Consider the following 23,350-nt stretch of genomic DNA (forward strand, 5'->3'; position numbering starts at 1 on the left):
TCAGAATAGCATACCATCAAGTACAACTGCAAAGAATTTGAAACAGGTGCTTTGCAAAGCACGTTACTGTGAGCAAATAACCTCTCCTTGAAGCATTAAAGCCTCAGTTTCCTTTAGAAAATTGGCATGGCTGCTCTGAAAGCTGTCCCTGGCTGTCTGTGCAGGCATTCGCTGTCTTAGCAGGAAGTGCTGTTTAAGTATGTAGAAGCACATGCAGACAACTGGAGGCAGTGTTCAAAGCAGCTGCATTAGTCTTCCAGAGGATGCATCTGCTGTAGTAGTCTGAGGAAAGGTACTTCACTAGCACTAACATGCTTGGTAAAGCAACTTTTTCAAATGTTTTGCACAGTCCTACTGTCAAGTTCAACTCTCATCTTTCTCCCATTCACTTCAATGTAACTTAAGCCTGTGGCCAATGTTATTATCTACGCTATTCCCCAAATTCTCAACAATTTTTGGCCGTAACTTCTCAACTTTATTTTTAAATTTATTGCTCCTGAAAAACGATTTTTGGGAAGATTATGTGTGGGACTGCGGACTTTGAGACTAAAATTGATATATCAACTTACCTTAAAAGCATGTTTTTAATTCATTTTTCTCTAGCTTATCATTATCTACTGAAGTTATTACATTAAAATAGTAGCTTTTAGAAAGTATAATTTTAAAAGTCTTAGTTAAACCCATGATTAATGATAAAGATAAAATACATGAAAAAATATACCCATAGGTGCAAATACTATAGAGTTTATCATTAAACACACTATTTTAAAAGATCAACATTATGCTATAAAGAAAATACATATACTTACCAAAGTAATCAGCCTTGGGACATGCATCCATCTCCTGCTCCAGGCGCTGAGTAAGAGCTTCTAATTTTAATTCAGCAGTAGAGGGCCCTTGTTCCTGCTGTGGAAGGAGCATCTGACAGGGTAATTTAATTTTTGCAGAACCAGACATTTCTTGGTGACCAGAGTCATGCTGCTGAATGATGACACCCTCTTTAAAAGGAGATTTGGGAACATCAGAAATCATTGGTCCATGAGATGCTGCAGTGATAGAATTTTGCTCAAGACTCGGGCCAGATCCAGCAGAAGTAAGCCTGTGATTTTGACCATGAACTACAAAATGATCTGAAGTATATGGATGAATATTGTGCTGCTGATAATCTGCACTTGATGGTGCTGGAGTAGAAATTGAAGGCTGAGTGCTATCACTATGTCTTAAGTGACTGTCACCACTGCTTCTATTTGGATGAAAATTAACAGACTGATTTGAAAGAGTCCTAGAAGGATGTGTTGATGTAACAGAACATGAGGAAGATCTCGGCTGTGAATATCTCATGGGTGATTCATCACCAACCCCAATTGAAGACAAGGGGGTACTAGCATGAGAAAAAGATGATGATCTCTGGCAAACTGGGTTTTGGTTACAGCTCTTACTAAGTCCAGAGCCTTCACTCCCAATTTCCTGACTTCCGTACCCACTTTCTAAAGATCTGTAAGGGCTCTGGGATTGTTGGCATAGATGGAGATCTGTGTGAGGTTTTGTAGGGCTTCTCTGCAATGACTCATCTTGGCTAATGTTTGACCATAAATGGGAGCCCATATTGGATTTCTGGCTGCAAAGCTTACCAGCATCTTTCCCCCTTCCTTGAACACCTGTTTGATTATCACCATTGCTGTGCTCATCCCATGATAGGGAAGGAAGAACTGCCTTAGAACTACACGGGTCCATCTGACCTGGTCTGTGGCAACTGAGTCCTCCAGGAGCTTCTGGACCTCGTAGATTGTTGTTATATCCAGTGTCATCTTGATATAATTTTGTTCGCTCTCCATCACTATGACCTTGAGGCTGGCTTGGGAAAGCGAGCTGATGACCTGCACACACTGTTGATGATGCAGCCAAAGGAGGCTTAGCAACATTTTCTCCTGAATGCAATTTATTTGTTCCTGTGGCGTCTCTGGCTATAGAATAACTTGGAAGCTGAGCACCAAAAGTAACCCCACCATTTGAAGCCCCTGAAGCTCCTTTCATCAGCTCCTCTTGTTCTCGTTGTTTCTGAAGGTGAATTTTGGCCATTTTTGTAGCAAAAACTCTTCTGGTTTCTTCAAATTCTGGGTTATTCCCAACAGCTTTGTCTACTCGAAAGAGACCATCTTTGGAGGCTTCATACATATTGAGGTCTTCTATAAATTTACTTGCCTCTAAACCCAGATCATCATATTTATCCATTTTTAAATGTTTACTTGCTCATCCAAACAGTAATTGAAAAAAATTGAGTCAATAATATTTTTAATACTGTTATGTTAAACACAAGATTTCCACTCAGCCATCAGCAAAACTTCATAGTTACTAAAATTCCTTGATACTTCTTATGAGAAAAAATAGGGAGGAAAAACTTCACATTTCAGGGTATTTTTTCGAAAGAGCTGTGTATTTCTTAGATTACCCAAAGAAGCCTTTAAATGCTGGGTATCCCTCAAAAATGATAAGGTACAAGTTCTTTGAACTTTCAGTTTGTGAAGAAATCTACAGCTACCACAAACATTTCTTCAATTCTGCCTAGCGTTAGGCAGTACTTCAGAGAAAGTACTAAAATTAAAAGAGAAAAGATTAGTTTAGCAATGAATCCAAGCAACGATATACTCTTGTCATGAGTAAAGGAATTACACCCTAGCTTAATATTAACCTTCAGGCCAATGTTATTTAAGTGAGTTTTGTTTACGGCACCTCGAACATTTACAGGCTGAAAAGAAAACATACCGTGATGGGGTACACTGGAAAAGCCCCCGAACCCCGAGGAAATAAAGACAAGCTTCGGAAAAACAACAATTTAGTTACAGAGGCGGAAGGAAGCCCGTTCCAATCTTCTCCCCAGCTAGAGGAAATCTCTGCTATTCGCACGTCTTGCCTTTCACCTCCCGCCTTATACATGAAAGAGTTATTTATCTTCTCTCTCCCCGAGTCCTCCCCAGATTTCCTTCTTAACTTCCTCAAGACTAGACCCAATCACTGCTTTAACATGCGCCTCCGAAGCAAAACAGGAGAGAGAGACTGGGCGATGCCAAACAGCCCGCGTGCAACCTTGGCTAGACCTACCCGATCTGGCATGCAAGCATCCGGATGATCATTGGTCGGCACCACAGAATTAGAGCTTTCTGTATCCGTTTGCTGCCATTTAGGACGGCCTGTCCGGATTTCTGTAGCCCCGCTCTCTGCAGTTCCCGCGCCGCGGGGCCGAAAAAGACCTCCTTCCACGCGGGCTAACCCGGGATGTTCTGTTGCGCGCGAAAGAACGACGCAAGAGCTCGGCAGCCCGGACTCGTGGACGCTTCCTCTGAAAGAACAAGGCCGGCTTGGTCTCACCGACTCCCAGGTAAGCGCGCGCTCAGCCACAGACTGACTTACTCCAGTGCTGGTCGTGGGAAATGAATCGTTTGCTTGTTTTCTCGACGTCGTGGCACTTCGAGGGCTGCGATCGTGTTGGGAGGTCACGCTTCGCTCAAGAGGGCCGTGGCGTGGCGGCTAGACGCCGTCCCCGCCCCGCGGTCGGTTTTGCTTTAATTTCTTCGCGCTTTCCCCGTTCCAGCTCAAGGCTGTGGGCCGTTGAGGCGCTTCGGGCGCCGCCGCCTCTTCCTTTTCTTTCCCCAATTCCTCTTCTTCCAATGCCACTAGGCTACCGGAGGAGGAGTTTGCAACGTGGTTGAGAGTGCGAGATGTGTCAGCGCCCGTTGGTAGTGTCGATTCAGGAGGGGCGGCGGAGGGGGGGCGGGGATAGTCCTGCTCTTCTCTCTGCCGTGCCAGTCAGTCTGTAAAGGCAGGAAGAGCAGGCCTCGTAGCTTTCGGCTTGAGCCAGCGCTTCAGCGCCGGGCCAGAGTTCAGTCCCAGCAATGCCGAAGCTGCGCGGGCCGAGATCCGCGCAGCCAGAGTCCGGCCTCAGGCGGGAAGGATGCGTCTCGGCCCACGTTCGTCGAAGGCAGCTCGCGAGAAAGAGATCCTTTACTGAGTTTTGACCGGCGCTTCTTTACAAAGACCCTAGTACTTCCGTAAAACTCCTCCTAACAAAGCAGGAGTGAGCAAGCTGCAACCTTAGGACCCCGTGCAACCCGCCCCCCATTCCCTTTTCGGTCTTCAAAGCTCATCCTAAACAGGACTGGAAAACCGAAGGCCCAGCTTCCTGTCGTTTAGAGGTGAGAACGGTTAAAACTAGTGTAAGCCTAAAACTGTATTTTAAAAAACAGCACTGACGATAACCACGTGTCATGCGTCCCATTCCATTCTACAGCCATCGCCATGCCCTCTGCTTATTAGCTGCTGCTCTTAACCACTAAAGGGTTGCCCAGCAGTGAACCACAAATTACCCTACCACATTGTAGCCTACCAAACTCTATAAATTCAGCCCACAAACGTGGTAACCAGAAAATTGGATTAAGTAAACCATGGATAAATTAAGCATACATAACCATACTGTTCTACTACTGGCATAATGTAGACAGAAGTTCAACAAGTTAATAATTATTTCTGCTACTGTCCATTGCTCCATGACAATATAATGGCAGACAAGTATGAATATTGGCAGGAGGGAAGTAAAGAGTACCCCCACCAAGAATTCTGTTATTCTAGAGTTCTTGGGTGGAGGGTAAACTTCATCTCTCAGAAAATTTTCTCAAGAGATCATTTTACAAGTTTAATACTTTGTTGTTGTTCGCAGTCAGCCAGATGTTTAGACTGAATTTGGCATTTTTATCCTATCGAGTCCTTCCCAAGGACCTGGGATAGGCAGATGTCCTATTATTATTATCATTATCATTTCCTCCAATGCAAACCAAGAAGTGATACACTAATTGACTTGTATGAGGCAGGCAACCTCTTTTGCCAAAAATCAGCTAGGTTGTATGGAAACATTTTTCATCTCCGCCTAGAACTCAAACCAAGATTTTTTGGGGGAGCAGTGAATTTTCAGCAAGAGTTCCCCTTCCTGATAAAAAAAAGTAAAATATATCCATTGGCTTGCACTGAGAAGAAAAAATGCATTTTGCATAAGAAACCAGCTAAACAGAATGCTGCCCCTCAACAAAAAAGGCAGAAGTCCCAGGCATTCTTAGTAGGAAATGGTGGTAACCACTCCAACAATTTAGACAAATGTCATTAGAAAAAAGATCCTGTGAAATGCAGGGGAGTGTGTGCTGTCAAGGAACACTTTGCCTCAGTTAAGTTTTGCTCTAATGTCCTCACCTTTCTAAACTTGGAATGCATCCAGGTGTGTTGAGAATGTAGCCTCAGAATTCCAAAGCCAATGGCAAGAAAATTAACTTGGGAAAATTAGATATATGTTAGTTGATTGGGGTAGTTAAGTGGCAAGTACTCCAGATTCAGACAACAAAATGAGCCTCTGATAAGGCTTGTTCCCTGATTAATGAACTATAGTGGTGGAGTTGGTGGGGGGTAAAGGTAGCACTGAATGTTTCCACATTGTGGTCTGTCCTTGACCTTTTGTTTTGGCTTACTAATCTGTTGTGCAAAAATAGCCACCGTACTTAAGGCTGTATTTTTTGCTCTCTTAATAGAGGATACTTATGATGAAAATTACAAACAGTTCTGAACTATTCTCGGCATCTCTTATACACAGGACATTTGCAGACCGAAAACCAATTATGAAAATCATCACCTATTAAAGGGAGAAAAGCCTTAGAAAAGATATGCCCAGGAAACACATTCCCCAATCCTTCTAGCTTTTATAGTGCTTTGCTCGCATTGTATAGCTGCCTCAGCTGTTTCAGTTCCTGTTCTTCTACCTGGATAGGATTCCAAAAAGTGCAGATATTGCTTGTATGTAAGGTATTACATTTAGGGAGGAAAAATGTAGAGCTCACATACATACAAGATGGGAAATTCATACAAGCACTCCATCAGAAAAGAACTTGAGTGTAGTCATTGTGGCCAGCAGTGCAAGGCAGCAGCTAGAAGGGCTATTGTAGTTGTGGGCAGCATTAGAAGAAGCATGATATCAAAGTTGGATGAAGTGCTGCACATTGCAGAAAACAACTAGATGATCCTTATGGACCCTTCCAGCTTCACAGTTCTATAACTACAACAGTTATTTGCATAACTGCAGTGTTGCTTAAAGCAGAGGTCAGTAAACTATGGCCCCAGGGGCCAAATCTGGCCCACCACCTGTTTTTCTATGACCCCAAGCTAACAATGGGTGGGAAGCAGGTCACCAGATCTGAGCCTCAGCTGAGCTCCCAGAGCAGGGCGGGGGGCCTGGCATCCTGGGCAGCAGTGGCCTATCAGCAGCCTCCATGGCCTGCAGACCTGCCAGCTGCACCCGCAGAGGAAGGGCAGGATCTGGCCCTTTACAAAAAAAGTCTGCCAATCCCTGGCTTAGAGACAACAGAGAAAATAATTTCCCTATGTGCAATAACCTGTCATTTAACTAATTTTTTAGTTTGATCTAGTGGTTAAGGCATCAGGCTAGAAACCAAGAGACTGTAAGTTCTAGTCCTGCTTTAGGCGTGAAAGCTGGCTGGGTGGCTTTGGGCTAGTCACTCTCTCTCAGCACACAATGTCAGGCTCTGGCAACAAGCCGGTCGGTCAATTCCTGTTGCAACCAAATGGATCAACATTTGGTTGATTTGAAAAAAAAAAAAAAGCAGACCCTGTACCTGCAGGAAAAATGTCAGGAAGAAAAAGAAAAGTGTTCAGTAATTATTAAATTATTATTTCATGAAGTTTAAAGCAGCTTTTAATGCCTCCTTGACATCACTGTTCACTAACTTGGAATGCACTATCCAGCCATAGTTAGGTTTTCCCTTATGTCTGCCAAACATGATCAAATACAGAGAGCAACTGTCTGAGAGGAAGGATGTTTGATCTTCCCATGGGATCAGTAAGGTTGCCATGAAGTTTCCCATTTTACTTATAAAGGCCATGGTGGCATTTTGCTTGAAGTTCTTAAGGGCATGTACAGATATTGAGCAGTTTCAGAGTTTGACTATATGCAAGCTTTTGACACTAAAATACCTGGCTTTCTATAGAGAATGAGGCACAGGTGCCACTGCTTTGTTTATAGCAGAATTCCTAAGCAAACTCCAGTCTTCTTCCCTTATTTTTACTTTGTGGCATCCGTTTTTCTCCTTCCTTCCAATCTTTTACCAAGTCCACTAACTCTCTCTTCAAGAGAGAGAGAAGAGAGTGGACTAAATAGTGTAATAGCATCTCTTAGAGGACCTGCTTGGCATGGATACCATTATTTGATGACAGGTCACACCATTAAAATGAAATGTTTCATTATTTAAGCGCCCAATCTCATGGACAGTTTGGAAGACCATTGCACTAGATGGAACGTGTATTTTAAGTTTGGTTGCAAGGTGCACGTGCTACAGAGTGTTTTCTATTCAGGATTTGCATATCAATGCATGTTAACTTCCCCTTTCCCAACCGTTGAACAATGGCATCCAAGCAAAAATTGTTTAGGGCTCATGCTGAAAACTAGGCTCCTACTTCGGACATATTATTCAAAGACCCAGCTCTTGGAAAAGCTTCTAATTCTGGGAAAGCTGGAAGGAAAGGGAAAAAGAGGTCAACCAGCAGCAAGGTGGATGGACTATGTTACAGAGGTGATGAATGCACCTTTGGACGACCTGAAAGACCAGGTTAGGGACATATCATCATGGAGAAAATCTATCTATGTGGCCACTAGGAGTCGAAGACAACTTGATGGCACATAGTCATAATCATTCATGCTGAAAACAATTCAGATCATCTCTTTTGCTCATTTAAATGACGCTTTTGCAGTTGTGCTACCTAAGTTGAAAACAGAGCATCCGGGAACATGCAGCAGTAAGAATCTTTCAGTTTTATCCCGTGGTATCCTCCATCTCCTATAATATTTAGCCATCATCATCCACATTGGCTATGCTGGCTGGGAATTACAGAACTGAACATGCCATGCATCTGAATGGCACTTGGTCCTGGAATACCGCCTAGAGTAAAACAAGTAGTTTCACAGATTACTGAGCCTATGTCAACCTGTGCCTTCTACTCTTACTTGAAATAAATAATGCAGCTAATAATACATATGGCCCAACTTGGAATACTCCTAGATTACCTGTTGCTAGTGTGTGGGAGAAATGTAGCAATAGTTTATAGATTGGACTAAGGCTGAAGAAAGCAGTCCTTGTTTAGCTGGGAAGTTTCCTGTGTGACTTTGCAGTCTATAGTTAATTCATAATGTTAGGCCTACCATATCTGGATTGCAAACTCTTCATAATTACTAGTTGGAGATCTGTGCATCTCTTTGCTGCCATCTAGTGGTTGTCTGGATTTTTAAACCCATAACTAGTAGCCCTAGTAGTAGCATGGTTTATCTGATTTGGGATTACAGCTTTATATATCTTTATTGTGGTTTGTAAATCGTGATTTTGGTTAACAGTAAACAGTGATTTGTAAATTGTGATTTTTGGCTTACATGGTTTGGTTTATTGATTTAGTGAGATTGTCAATTTCCAGTCCTGTAAAATCTCTAAAGCAGTCAGGTTATCTTCATTCCTCAGAATGTAAAGACAGACTAAGAACACTGTAAGAATAAATTACCGTTGGAGGTGAAGCAAGTCCTCTCCTTAATAGGCTCTAAGGGAGGGAATTTTTTTCTGCTGGGGCCCCTGAAACTCAGGAGCCAGGAGAGGTAAGACAGTGAATTCCTTGAAAAGAAGAAACTGGCTCCAAAAAGGAAACTGACAACACAGTTGAAAAAAAAGGGAGGGGGATTTGGGTGATGATGATGATGTTTTTACAATTTGGGCTACATCATAGCTAAACTGGAAATAAATCAGGTCAGCTTCCAAAAGCCAATATCATGAGATTACAGAAGTCCAGAACTGCTTTTGAATGTTTGCAGCCTTCCTGTGGAAGTGCCCTCAATTTAGCCTGCCTCAGTGAGGATATAAATTCAAGGAGTAGAGGATTATGTAGACCATTGGGAATTTCCACGAGATGGAAATGCAGATTATAAGATCTAGAGATGAACATATGTCATTTTGATAGGCTAACAAAGTAGCTCGAAAGTGCTGTACCTGAAATTGGTATATTCTGGATATTCCCACATAAATCTTAATTCCTTGTTAGAGCAAATACAGTAACTGTATTAGACAAGGATTGCTCAGAATACATGCACTTTTAATTTAGGTTTTTTCTCCATAACCAAGAATGGCTTAGACAAAGCCATACGGGACTTAAAACATAAGGAAGTGAAAGTTTTTGCATTTCAGCTAAAAATAGTATAGATCCTTTAGACTCTGATAAATACCAGATATACAAAATGTAAAAGTGCTCATGCTTTTATGCGACTACTTTATTCTGTCTGATTTAAGGCAGAGAAGGGCTACTATTGCTTATTTTGGTCCAGTGGTTAGTATAGCTTTATACAGACCTTTGGAGAGGGTTGTGATCATCTTAAACAAATGCTGGACTCTGAAACTGAAAAGAATATTGATGGTAATATTAAACATTCATTTTTTAATAGTGATATGATGCGAAAGAGAAAATACTGCTTTAACTGAACTTACTTTGAATATAATCCATCAGGATGTTACCCAGGTTCTCCATTATTTTTGTTGCTCAGTATTGAACTTTCTTACTTCTCCACAAGAGGGATGTCACACCGTTAAAGCCCTCACATAAGATCAGGTCGCTCTGGTTAGTAGCACACTCCATAAACTGCCTCATCTCATAGAGACAAGGTCCATACTGGGACTGCTGATGGGTTGGCATCTGCCTGGAATCCTGGGCAGGACTACTAGCTGTTTCACTGGCTCGGAGGAGCTGTTGTCACCACTGAATACCCCTGTGAGAGCTCTGCCAGCAATGTGGCCCATGACAGAGCCAGCAGCCACACCCGCTGCTGTGGTAGCCATCTGGGCCATCAAGCTGGGCTGCTGAGGCTGGGATGGGATGGCCATGGCGGAAGGAGGAGGATGAGCTGGAGGGTGAGCATGAGAAACTGTTGACTGCTGGCCACAGTCGAGCGGACCCCACGCTCTGGCCACCCCTGGGCATCGTGGCCTTGGATGCTACGGTTGCACCAGCTCTGCTCCAGCCGTCACTTCACAAGAGAGACACCTGGAATCTCCTTGAACCTCAGGATGTCACCCAAGCATAGAAGTCCCTTTGATTCCAGTTGCTGCCCCTGCCTGTTTGCTGAGCTCTCTAAATTAATGAACTATGTGATTCCCCATATTATACAAGCAAGCATTGATACAACCTTGACAAAGGGCTCTCCAAAATCTGGATCAAGCATGTGTTATACAATCCCCCCTAAAAAAAAAATAGAGAAAAACTATGATATTTGTTTCATTTAAAACAGTGCTAGTTTAAAAGAATTAGTATAATTAATATAAAAAGATTAATAAAAATAAAACCAATCCAAATAGCCATTAAAACACAAGTTCTAAAAGGGAGTATGCACTAAGGGTGGGCTTAATTACTTCCACACTTCTAAAAAGTCAGATTAAAGCAGTGAATGAGATTAAAATAATTTTTGAATGATTAGTGAAAATAGCTAAGTATTTACTTGGCTCTGAAAAAACAGGAAAATTGATATTTGACAAGCTGCCTGGAACACCAACGCCACTAAGGAGAGCTGCTTCTAGTATTCATCCATCCATTCTGAGATCATATTGCCAAGTAATTCCCATTCATTTAAGTGGGGTTGGTACAGAGCATTGAAAGAGACAGGGAAAAAATGGGAACCATGACCTCTGGGCCCAGCCTTTAGCATCTCTTCTCTTAGCCATCCAAACAGTCAGACAGACCCGGCTTCCCAGAAGAATGGCACCTTTTAAACTGCAATGGCCATCATTTGAAGCCACAGACCAATACAGATTACGTAAAGACTTTTGTTAGAGCAACATACAGCAGTACGTTTGTTCTCCCATCTAAGTCCATTTGCCCCCACTTTGGGGCTTTAATTGGTAAGAATGTTTTAAACAGATGAGTGTTAAGATACTTTTTTTGGCAGCAAGTGTCTTTTTTTTAATTAGAAGGAGAACTGAGATAGATGGCCCAGTATAGCTTTTGGTTAACTTGTTAGCTGCAGTATTTAGAAGGCTCTGTACAAGAGCATCTACAGGAGAGTCAAGAAGTGATGGTATCCATGACTACAACCGAAGCATACGCAACACACGTAAAAAAGGGGCAGAACTTCCATCTTCTTTGACACATTCTCCTCCCCTCCCAAACCCCTGCAGATGAACCTGGTTATACCTGGCTGAATAATGATTTGGCTGAATTTTTTTATTAAACTTGTATGGCAACTCAGTGAGATGAGGTGCAACTTGTGGGCATTACATAAGGTCTTGTCAAGCTCACCCAGCCTCTAAATGCGGGCACTATTTCTAGGTTCTCTGTCTTGGAAATAAACAAGAGTTTCTTCCTCCCTCATCATTTGTCTCTGAGCTTCCAAATCTGAGGCAGTAGTTATATTGACATCATATTCCATTAGCACGTTCACTTTCTCACTTATACTCACCATCCTGATTCTGAATATTTTTCAAAAACTCATTTTCTCCACCTTTTATGATTTATATATATTTTTGACAATTATCTGCTTCCACTATTTACAATGTGTTTCAAAGATAAAATTCTCAAAAGACGACAGCATTTGGCTAACCTTGTTTTGACTCAGAAGCTAAGCAGGTTCCAGCCTGGTTAGTACTTGGATAGGATTCTTCCAGGAAATATCAGATGTAGGCTAGACGGGGAAGTAGGCTGTGGCCAGCCATTTTTGTAGCACTGCTAAAACCTCCTAAATGGCCATGGCCATGAAGTCACTAAGAACTAAGTGAGATTTGAAGGGGACTTTGCCATTACTATTAGTTTTATTTCTAGGATGCTGCTATGGGGAAAGTACAAGGAAAACCAAAGCAAGCTATTTTCTGCAGGCCTTATACAACTGCCTGGAAGGGAGTTTAGATCAGTTTTGTTGCTGCTTAAATCAGCTTGTGAAATTGTGAAGGAGAGGGGATAATAAGGGAAGATTAGGAGAGAACACATTACTGAAGGTGATTAAAGTGTAGATTCTGGCTGGCTATTGTTTGAACTTGGGTAAATTGTCCTAGTTTTTTGGAGAGTGCTAGAGAGAAAAAGCAGCTAAACTTTTTATGTCTTGAGATATGTTTGCCTTGCAGCATGGAAGCCACTAATCCTGAAAAAAACAAGAGTAAAATTGCTTGGGCTTATGACAAAAGATCCTGGCTAGTGTTTATCAGCTATAATTAAATTAGGATCTTGGGTATACTCCAGCCAAATTAATCATCCTATGTGTATTGGAAATATAATGGCTTCTTTGTGGGAAGAAAAGGGAGGTGCAGTGCAGAAGTACATATTTAATCCTTTTTCTGTCCACACATTCTTGATTTAAAGCATTTTTCTTGGATTGGTTTTTCTGTAGGAAAAGAAGACATAACATATTGTTAAGGCCTTAGGTTAGCACCTTACAGTTCCACTAATATCAGTGAAAAAGGTAATTTTTGATTAAAAGCCAAGCATGTATTAATCACAGCTAAAACCCCTCATCCGTAATATTGCCACTTTTAATTGGAAGCAAAAGGAGTTGCTTCTAGGCAGGATAAATGATGTAACATGACTCTTATAGCGAGCTGTGACAACTTGGAAGCCAATAAAAATATGATATTTTTAAAGCCATTTATTTATTTAAAGTGGTTTAGTGCTTTGGGTCCCAAAAGTAGTGTCCAGCACTACACTCCCATCCCCAACTGAGTCCTTGTGTTGGCAAAATGTGATTCTCTCCAAATGGTATTTACCCTCAAAGGTGCTGTTTTATGTTAATATCAGCTTTGAGGGCATATAGCAACAGAGTAGTGGATTTTTGGTGAGACTCTTGTCTAAATCTGGAACTTCAAAATAGAAGTGGTAGCATGCCTTTTTTCTTTTTTTTTTAGTGATCTAACACATATTTGATCCTAAGGCTGCAATGCAGTGTAAATATTTTATCTAGAGAGTAAATCCCACTGAAAGTGGAATACACTTCTCTATAAATTTACACAGGATCATGCTGACCATGCTTTTCTTTCAAATGAGCAAATATTTACAACAGGTGAGCAATTCTTGGGGTTTTTTCTGCAGCCCCACCATTATTTTGAAGTAGAATGAAAAGTATAGTATTAAGCCTAAAGCATCTTAATACATTAAAAAAAAAATCGCAACCTTTCAAAATGCAAACTTATATCTCAGAAAATCTTGCCATATGCAAGTCATAGTCTTTTGCATCATCGCTCCATCCTCTTAAGCTTTCATGCATCTCCCATAAATGGAACCCAAAGCACTAAAGCACTTTAAAATGGTTCTAAATAAGTCATACCATATTTTTATTGGCTTTCAGATTGCCACAGCTCTGTAAAAGAGTCATGTTATATCATTTATCTTGCCTAGAAACCAAATCATAACCAAAAGAGAGAGAGAGAGAGAGAGAGGAACATGGGGCCTTACTGTAAAATCAGTTCCTTTTTGTTTGCTTTCTTATTAATCACTACCCACTTTGCGTCTTCTATTTTTTCCAATCTGTAGTATCATTCAGAGTTTTCTAATTTGAGCTCAATATTCACTTGGGAAGGAAACAGCCAACTTATTTTTTCTTTCCCTGACCCCTCTTGGCCTTAGTGAACAATGTAAAACATATATCCTTCCTGTTCACAGAGAATTAGGTCAGGGATATGTAAAACAATATAGACACAGACAACATGGAAAGCATTCCATTTTTTTTTTCACATTTGACCTAGAGATCTGTTATAGGGTTTCGCCAGCTTTCAGTACTTCCATGGCCATGTGTACATTCCCAAGAGCGGTTCTGCAAATATAAAATTATACCAGACATATAAATGTTGGAATATTTTCCTGCCTTTGCTTTCATATTTCAAGTGAAGTAACCTCTTCTGTTTTTCTAGCAGCAGGATATATTTGTGACAATTATTTTTTCACATGTGACAGTAACAATGCTTTTAAAATGTAATTTATTTAGGCACTTATTTCCTGCTCTTCAGGACATGATCTGGGTGAATAACATGGGCCAAAAAATACATTTCCTTCTCATTATGCAAAATACAATCCTACATGGGAAAAACGTCCTGCCTGGTTACTCTCATCCTTCTTTTTACTGAAGGAGCAGGTAGCGCCTTTTCCTAATAACAGATGTTATTAAAAGGCATAAACTTTTGTGACCATCTGCTCACAAAAAGCTTATGCCTTAGAATTGGTTTGTAGGAAAAGGTGCTACCAGACTGCTAACTTTTTTACCATCATCGACTAACACTAACATGATTCTCTTTCAACAGTGTCTGCATTTTATTGTCTTCCTTGCCAAACAAGACTCTTGTGTTTGCCTACAAGAGATAGGAGAAGGAAATAGAGTGAAAGGAATGGAGATGGAGATGAAAATGGGAGGCATACTTTTCGGGCTTTACTCTAACAGAAAGGAAAAGCATAAAGTAATAATGCGGGTCCTTCAAGCACAGTCTTGTTTATTAAATGTTAAGTTTATTACTGGCCTCTCTCACATTCACATTTATAGTACAGAAGCCCCATTCAGGCAAGTAACATGTAGAACTCACCACACGTTGCGGCATGCAGCCACTCCCTTCAGTACGTTTTGCTGTGATGTCACCTATATATAAGTACAGCATCAGTGTCTTTTTTGCCATTGCCCCTGCCCTATGGAATGTTCTCCCTTCAGAGATCAGGATGGTCCAGACGCTGCTGACCTTTTGTAAGGCCCTAAAGACCTGCTTCTGGGCCCGGGCCAGGCCCCTCCTGGCTGTCTTAGCAATTGTGGACTGTGATACTTCCTCAGCTGCTATGTATTTTAATTTTTCTACTTCTTGTAATCGTTTTTATTTTTATTTTGATATTGTTTGCTGCCCAGAGCCCCTTGATAAGATGGGCAGCTATACAAATTGATCAAACAAACAAACACGGCTGTCTTATGGGAAAGCGTTTGTATGTAGAGCTGTCAATGCAAAGATTTTTGCAAAAATGTGCCCTTTAGGAGGAGGAATGTAACATTAAGTCAAGATAAGTATTGGGAGACATTTTTTAAAGAAATCACCATTCTATTCATTAATTAATCTGGGGCCCTGGTACTGTGGATGAGCCCATTCCCTGGCTGTATTGACTGGATGTTTGTTATATGTTGCTGCCTGGCTGCTATTTTATGTTATAGTTTTAGCTTATTGTTTTTATTTTGCTTTTAATTGTTAGCCACCCAGAGTCATGCATTTGAGATGGGCGGCCCTACAAATGTAATAAATAAATAAATAAAATCCAGTGAGTGACATGAAGGCATTGTTTGGATATTGAGATATCCCCAAACTTCCATCAGATCTAATCAGCATGGCCAGTATTGTGGGACAATAGAAATTGACGTCTAAATGAATTTGGACTAAAATACCGTAAACCAAATGGGGTAGCTGGGGTGCTTCAAAGCACCAGCTTCTAACTTTTTTACTTACAAGAATGTCTCTGCCCCACATGAATTTGCATAATTATTTCTTGATGTATAATTTTGGCTTTTCTCAGAGCAGATTTTTAAAAAAATTTCTATTCAGAGTTCAAGATGCACTTACCACAAACCATTATTCCTCCTCCCCTGCAAATCTAGCATTTTCTCTTTAGTTGTATCAGAACAGGAAATAAACATTTTTCGTCAATTGCCCTAGTGACTGCTTGAGGCTTAAATCCTCTCCTAATTAATACAGAGTCAGTCCATGCAGTACAATAATGCACATAGTTCAGAGAACACAAAATAGTCCAGAGAAGGATTTAGGGTGTGTGGGGAGGGAGCCTTTTCATTTCAGCCTTGAATGAACAGACATGACCCTTTTCCAAAGAGGAATTTAAAGAATTTCTCTGCTTTCCTGGAGGGCAACTGATTGCTCTGTCTTAGTTTTGAAAGACAAAGTGAAATTGTGCCTTGGCATACCAGATCCATCCACTGGAATGCATGTGACCAACTGACAGAAATATTTCTGGAACTGCACTCAGGCACACAGTGATATTTATACTCAGGAACATTCGTATTTGGCTATATAACAGCCACTAAATCATGAACTAGTTTTCAACACTAAAGAGCTGAAATTAACTTCATTTCGGCTCATGTGAACTGTTTTGTCCCATATTTATTCACCAAGGTGTGTATCAATATTGTGGGCAATCGTAGAATATCAGAGAGAAAGGAGGTACCTCAGAGACCATCTAGTCCAAACGCCTTGCTCAGTGCATTTTCTGCCAAAACATTTGGGACAGATGCTATCCAGGCGCTGACATCTCCAGTGAAAAGGAACAATCCAGTTCACAAGGCAATCTATTCCATTGGTTGACAGCTCTGCTATTGTGAAATTCTTCCAAAATCTAGCCTGAATTTACTTCCCTATGGTTTGAACTCAGTGGGTCTGAGTTTGGCCCTCTGGGGCAAAATAGAATGAGTCCAATCTTTCTCTTGTATGACAACTGTTTAGCTATCTGAAAACTGCAATTGTATCTCCTCCTCAGTCTTCTTTTCTGTAAGTTAAACATATCCAGTTTCTTTAATTGTGCTTTAAGGGCTTGATTTCCAGCTTCTTCACCATTCTGGTAGCCCTCCTCTGAACTTCATTTTCTTCATACCATTTCTAGCTCAACTACTACTACTATTTTGCAGACTCTGGGGCCCAAAAATGGACATAGTGTTCCAAAGGGACCTGAGTAGAGTGGAGCAATTACTTCCCATGATCTGGACTCTGCTCCTGTTAATACATCCCAAAATAGCATTTGTCTTCTTAGCAGCTGTGTCATGTTATTGGCTTGTGTTCAGTCTACAGGGACACCCTGATCCTTTTCACGTTTGACTACCAAGGCAAGTTTCCTCCATCTTATACTTGTGCCTTTCATTTTTTTGTAGAACTTCACTTTTTTTTCTGTTAAATTTCATCTTGTTGATTTTGGTCCACTGTTCATACCTGTCTAGATATTTTTAAAACTTCACTTTCTCTTCTAAAGTATTAGCCATTCCTCCTAGCTTTGTGTCATCTGCAGATTTGATCAACATTCCCTCAGCCTCTTCCTCCAGGCCATTAATAACAATGTTGAACAGAAGAATGCCCAGAATGGAACCATGTGGCTCTCCATTTGGTACTACTTTCCAATGTATTGTAGAGTTATCTGTGAATTTTCTCTGGGTGTGGTCATTCAACTGCTTATGTGACCATCTATCAGTTGTATTATCCAGCTCATATTTTGTTTTATTAAAATCGGTATCTTGAGAAACTTTGAAGTCAACTTACACTATGTCCATAGCATTTCTTTTATCTATTAAGCTAATAACTCTATCAAAAAGGAAGATAAGGTTAGTCTGGCATGACATGTTTGTGGCAAATCCTTGTTAATTGTTGCATTCCTGTTCAAGGGCTCACAAATATGCTGTTCAATAACCTGCTGAAAGACCTTGTCCACTATAGATGTCAGGCTGACAGATGTGAAATTACCCAGTTCCTTTTTCTTTCATTTTTTGAAGGTAGATCAACATTTGCTCTCCTCCAGTCTTCTCGGACCTTATTACTGGTTCTCCATGAGTTCTCAAAGGTTATCCTTAGTGGTTATCACAGAACCTCTGCTGGTTTCTTCAGCCATCCAGAGTGTAATATATCTGGCCTTAGAGACTGGAATTTTTATTAGCCAAGTATTTCTTTCCATGTCTATTTTGAGCTGCAGTTCCTTCTTCTCAGTAGTGGTACAATGGTACTAGGTTTTGCTTCTGAGATGAGACACATCTAAAATATGGATTAAGACATCCTCCCTCTCGCCATCACTTGCTATCAGTATTTATCCCTTCTTTTTCACAACAGACCTCTGGTGTCTTTGCCTTTTCTTTTGTTCTAATATACCTCTGAAATACTTTTTTGTTCTTTTAGGCATTTCTTGTAATGCACTTTAGCTTTTCTGATACAATCTATATAGTTTCTGATAACTGCTTGCTATCATTTTTTATTATATGTCCTTCCTTTCATTTATTTTTAGATTATCCTACCTTTTTATATATAACTCAAGGCAGCGAACATACCTAAGACTCCTGCCTCCTATTTTCCCAACAACAACCCTGTGAGGTGGGTTGGGCTGAGAGAGAGTAACTGGCCCAGTCACCCAGCCAGCTTTCATGCCTAAGGTGAGACCAGAATTCACGGTATCCTGGTTTTTAGGCCAGCATCTTAGCCATGACACGAAACTGGCTCTCTTATACACATCTTTCTCTTTTCAGTATTTAGAAAGCTCTGTGTATCCACGGTAGTTTCTTTAAATCTTCCCCATTTTTCCTTCTAGTAAGAATTGATCCAGTATCACATTTTGCAGGGTTTCCCATCCTTTCTGGACACTTTTCTCCTTTAGAATTTCAAGCCATTTTTCTGAGTTCATCAAATCCACTTTTCTCAAATCCAGTATATCAGACTCATTCTTCTCTATTTCTCCTCCCCTTGATATAATGAGCTCAAAGATAATATCATTTTCACTTTATGTTGAGAAGGATTAGGTCCAGGAAAGCAGACACTATTGTTCTGTCTTCCATCTTCTTACAAGATCAGTTGTCAGCAAGAGAGGGCAGGAATTTTTTGGACCTCAAATCCTTGGCACGGTTGGGTCAAAGGTGTGTTGACTCAGTGTTTAGAACTGAATACCCCAAATCTCATTAGAACATAGAAATCTTGAGTCTTGGTTTATCTTGTGAATTGTTTTGGTTTTTTAAAAAATGTTTTAATTGTGGAGAATAGTGGACACTGTGCTGCTGCCTGCCTATTAAAATGTCTTGGGTAGTTTAGCTCTAAGAAGAGAAGGCTATTAATTACAGGCCCGTTGGAATTACATGGAAGATAGGCCAGATCCAGTTATAGATGACACTTAAAAACAACATAAGATGCTAAGAAAGTAAACTGTAAACTCCCACACACAGAAAATCTCTAAATATTAAGTTATTTTTGCCTTGTGAGAAATGCAATCGCTGTAACCACTTCTACGTTGAGTGGGTAAGGAATGTGGAGGAGGTAGGGTGTGTGGCTTTTTTTTTTTAAAGGAACTGAAAAGCATTAACTGCAAAAAGAAGAGAGATTGAAAGTGGATGCTGCCAGGCTCTAAGCCACTGTTTCTCACCTCAGCAACTTTAAGATGTATGGACTTCAACTCCCAGAATTCCCAACCCAGCATGCTGAGAATGGGCTTGAATTTGTTAGTTCCCATCCTTAGTCCATCACTTTCACTTGAATTAGGGCAGGGGAACCTCAGATTCAAATCTGCAACTGTTAATTAATTCTTTCAGTCTTGGGAGGAAATGGGAGGTACTGTTTTTTCTTCACTTCTTTCAGTTCCATGAATTTATCTAGAGTAGTGTTTCTCAGTCTTGGCAACTTTAAAGTATGTGGCCTGCAACTCCCAGAATTCCCCAGATAAAGTGTCTGCATTACTAACAAACTATAATCTTTATCTGTGGAGTATTAAAGAAAGGAAATAAAGAGAGGGTTTCTGGGGCTGAAACAAAAGGTAAGTCTAACTAGTTAACCAAATAACAGCTGCAATACTGGAGACTATTAGCAGACAATATAAAAGTGAGCCTTGATAGCCTGATTCTGTAGGGGCCTTGCAGTTTCATTTCTTTTCCTGCCAGAGGTTTGGCATATTTGAGCCCAAGCAATTCTTTCTGCATCCACATGGGTAATGGGAAACCAAAAGAGAGTCTATGGCTATCTTTATGCAAAGGACTGGAACACAAAAGTATTTCACTGTTTAGTGTGGATGGTTGTATTCCTAGGAAGAGGAGTTTTGTGCTGAATATCGAATAACACACTGCCTTTGGCACTTCTTTCTAAATCTTGTTTTTACTATCCTGGAGAATTGCCCAACTTTTTGCTATTGCTAGCAGCTGGATTGGTTGCATTGTCACCTAATAGCACACTCTATTAATCTAGATTCTTGTTCTCAGCAACTTTTGACTTTTAATTTCTGAACTGGATATCTGCTGGTGTTCAGAGAAAACTTCACTAGAAATCTGTGGGAATGGAGAGTTAAGTTAAACAGTTTGCAGACTAATGTCAGTGTGGAAAATGGAACTAATTATAGTTTATGTAATCTACATTTTGCTAATAATAATTAGTGCTGTGATTCATTCCCTTTTCCTTTTTTTTTTTTGGCAATCTTTGTCTAAAATAACTGTCAAGCCATGTTATTCTCCTGTTGTTCATCTATATAACACATCCATCTGTAATGGATTTTAGGAACACTGAATGCAGCTAATTGCCAGGATTAGTCTGAAAGTTGGACTAATTATTGATTTTATGCTTCTCATACAAAGAACATTTTTCAAGTGATAATATTGCTTCATCTTTGCTTTTTTAATATACACATACACACATACACACATAAACAGAGAGGCCAGACTCTGCACGTAGAAAATGCATTAGCAAAATAAGCATAATCCACCAGGAACTTCTCTATTACAGGCTTTATTGAAATGAAATGGCAACTTTGCAAGAAGACTACTGTTCTTGCACACTTCCATTTATTTCAGTAGAACTGAATTAACACAGAGATTGTGCTAATTGTTTTTAGAAATATTTTGGAGTAAAATATATTTTGACTGATCATTAGTGGAAAAGTTTTTTTTAAAGGAATTGAAATTCTTTCTTGTTATATGACTACAATTTCAGACTACTATCACTTCTATAGTTGTACAATTTCTGTTGAAGGCCTTTGTGTTTCTTTAATCACTAACTGGCAATAATTTATTCTTTTGTTGTGGGGAGGCAAACTTGCATCCAGAATTACAGAATGCAACTTTAAAAGCTTGCTTTAAAAATAGTAGAAAAGTAAACCATATTAGAATTGACATAGTCTGGGAACCTGAAGTTTCTATAAATTTATTGTAATGCAATTTTTAGATAGATGGTATGAAATTTGGAGATACAATAGATTTTCTCTTGGTGCCCCACACTATGCATACATGTTTCTTGGAGTGGTGAGCTGAACTGTACATTTTACTTTAAATTAAGGTTTTGTGGATCACGGGTCATTATTTTAACCTCAGTACTAACATTTTCACGTAGCTTTTATGCATGGGCCTGATATTCCAGTGTATGCTTACTTCTCTACATATACATTTTTCTCTTTAAGAAACTAGTGATAAATCTTGAGAGATCCATAATATACCCAATATCAGGCAATTTTCTTTCCTTTCTGGACATCACGTGGTTAACAGTATACAATTAAGGAAATGGATGGACTTTTCCTAAATTTGCCCAGAATATTGGGGGTATGTTTAATATCATGTTTTGTCCAAATTAGTTTGCAATAATATATTTAGAGGAAAAATAATCTGTCCTCAAAACTTTGGCCAGCTGTGAAACGACTCATGGATCACCCCAGTGGTTAGTCCATGGTGAATAAGAACTCCTAAAAGCATGTTTTTCTCCACTATGCCCACCCATCCCCCCAATCCTGGGTACACTGAGTGCAGAATGTCAGCTCGCAACACCCTCTTTTTCCTTGTTTGTGCTGAAAACTGGAGAAACACAGAAAGATCATTCTATGATCTCTCATCCTTTTCTTTTCAAGCTTGTTGCTTACACGTCCCAAATTCCAGCATAATACAAGAGAAATCCTGCCACTTTCAACAAAGCATAAATCACTCAAGATATAAAACGATTTGCAAAGTGCTAATTAACATTCTTTTTGGTTCATCCTGATGACTGAAAAAGGTGTTGTGAAAGGAAAAAAAAAGACTAGGTTTAGGGTGACTTTCTGTAACAGAGAGAAAGAAACACTACCCAAATGTCTCCAGCATTTTTCCTCTGTGGAGTATTGAAATAAGAGAAGGCCTCCTAATGAAATAGGACTTTATAAAGATTATTTCCTACTCTTTTAAAAAGAAATTATGTTCTCCAACTCTTCAAAACGTCATTAAAATTAATGTTTTCCAAGTAGAACCTAAGAAAGCAGTCTGTCTAACATTTTCCAATACCTATTCCTCTGAAATGAGCATGTTTGGAACTGCAATTCCCATAATTCCTGACTGTATTATATTGACTGTGGCTTTACAATCAAAAACTTTTGAAGGATGTTGGGTTGGCTATTATTTTCTGAGATGGGGGAGAGGAATTGATTGGGAGAATAGAGATTCATGCAATCGTACACATGGAAATATTCTTGGACAATTATTGTCACAACAGAATACTGCTAACTTATGTAACATTATTAAGAGCTGAAATGATTTGAAATATAAGAATTATCTGTATCCATTATAGTTCTTAAACAACCATGGACCAATCACAAATGCAGGCTCAATCATTCATCTTAATGATCCTTTCATAGCATAAATAGCTCCAATTGTTCTTCTTACCTTTATACATTAAATCGCAATTGTGACATTGAGTGAAACCGAGTGAGGAACAGATTTTAAGATGATACAGCAGAATTGTGAAAAAATTGCCATATTCAACTTCATTTTAACTTTGGCCTCCATGATTTGCTTTTATATTGTAATCAGGAATAAATTTCTGCAATACAAGATTATGTGTGATCCACAGAGACTACAAAGAGAAATGATTAACTCTTGAAGCTGTTGAATGAGGTCATCGGGTCCCCTTTTTTGATCTTCACTGAAATAAAGATGTCTTTTATTGAATTCTGCCACAGTTACACATGCAATTCTAAGAAAATATCTCTGCTTGTTAGTCCTGGATGAGGAAGTTGATAAGAGCGGTTCGAGGAGACAAGAAGAACTTTGTAATTGTTCTTCCTTGAAGGTATTCACTCCCCAGTTCACTTTGAACAACCAGTTCACAAACTACTTCTGCATCTCGGGATACTTGCTGGGGTACTTTAACTTTACCACAGAGTTTATTATTGACCTGGAGAGAAAGACAGGAATAGATGAAAACCAAAGAAGGCATCTAAGATTTCTTACCTTTGTTTTAGCTTCAATTTATGCAAGGTCGTAACAGGTAGTCCTCACTTAACAACCCTAACTGGGATCGGTAGTTAGGCAAAACTTCACTGCTTAGCGATGGTAGTTCCGATAGTCCTCGTTATGGTTGTTAGGTGAGGACCATGCCGTTGCTAGGTGAGCACCTCACACTTCTCCTGCCTTGCACAAATTGCTGGTTCTGTCTTGCTGCCTTCTCTTCAGGCAGGTCCAGTGAGCTTCCTTCGGCAGACAAGGCTCCGCGGCCTTGCTGTGCTCCTCTCTGCTTCAGCTCCCCCACCTGCCTATCTCCCCCCACATATTTGCCCTTTTGGCTGCCCTACATTCCACCACCTACCTCTG

General features: G+C 40.0%; 2 protein-coding genes, 1 long non-coding RNA gene and 1 pseudogene across 5 annotated transcripts in view; 1 reads left to right on the top strand and 3 right to left on the bottom strand.

Moving 5' to 3' along the window:
* The window catches only part of LIMD1 (LIM domain containing 1), a 41,127-nt gene extending 37,193 nt beyond the window's left edge, over window positions 1-3,934 (bottom strand). Inside the window, exons 1-2 of one of the 2 annotated variants that reach the window (XM_007424995.4) lie at window positions 3,100-3,934; window positions 810-2,592 (exon numbers count right to left, since the gene is read on the bottom strand). In XM_007424995.4, the coding sequence (XP_007425057.1) occupies window positions 810-2,232 (1,423 nt within the window). In that variant the 5' untranslated portion in view covers window positions 2,233-2,592; window positions 3,100-3,934. Of the gene's footprint in view, window positions 1-809; window positions 2,593-2,763; window positions 2,906-3,099 lie in introns of those variants that run through there. The other variant, XM_088150913.1, reaches the window with a different exon arrangement.
* LOC148214611 (uncharacterized) overlaps window positions 3,238-23,350 on the top strand; it is a 36,030-nt gene continuing 15,917 nt past the window's right edge. The window contains exon 1 of the long non-coding RNA XR_015797957.1: window positions 3,238-3,376. This is a non-coding gene — a long non-coding RNA (uncharacterized LOC148214611). The remainder of the gene's footprint in view (window positions 3,377-23,350) is intronic.
* LOC107326059 (coiled-coil-helix-coiled-coil-helix domain-containing protein 2 pseudogene) lies at window positions 9,411-10,230 on the bottom strand (annotated as a pseudogene).
* The window catches only part of LARS2 (leucyl-tRNA synthetase 2, mitochondrial), a 67,605-nt gene continuing 64,770 nt past the window's right edge, over window positions 20,516-23,350 (bottom strand). For both annotated transcript variants that reach the window (XM_007424994.4, XM_025164634.2), the window contains exon 21: window positions 20,516-22,934. In XM_007424994.4, coding sequence (XP_007425056.1) covers window positions 22,755-22,934 — 180 coding nt within the window. In that variant the 3' untranslated portion in view covers window positions 20,516-22,754. The remainder of the gene's footprint in view (window positions 22,935-23,350) is intronic.

Source organism: Python bivittatus, unplaced genomic scaffold (assembly GCF_059951505.1).
Source record: "Python bivittatus isolate LINGU-HERP-01145 unplaced genomic scaffold, Pbiv_v1 ctg000610_np1212, whole genome shotgun sequence".
Classification (NCBI taxonomy): Eukaryota; Metazoa; Chordata; class Lepidosauria; order Squamata; family Pythonidae; genus Python; species Python bivittatus.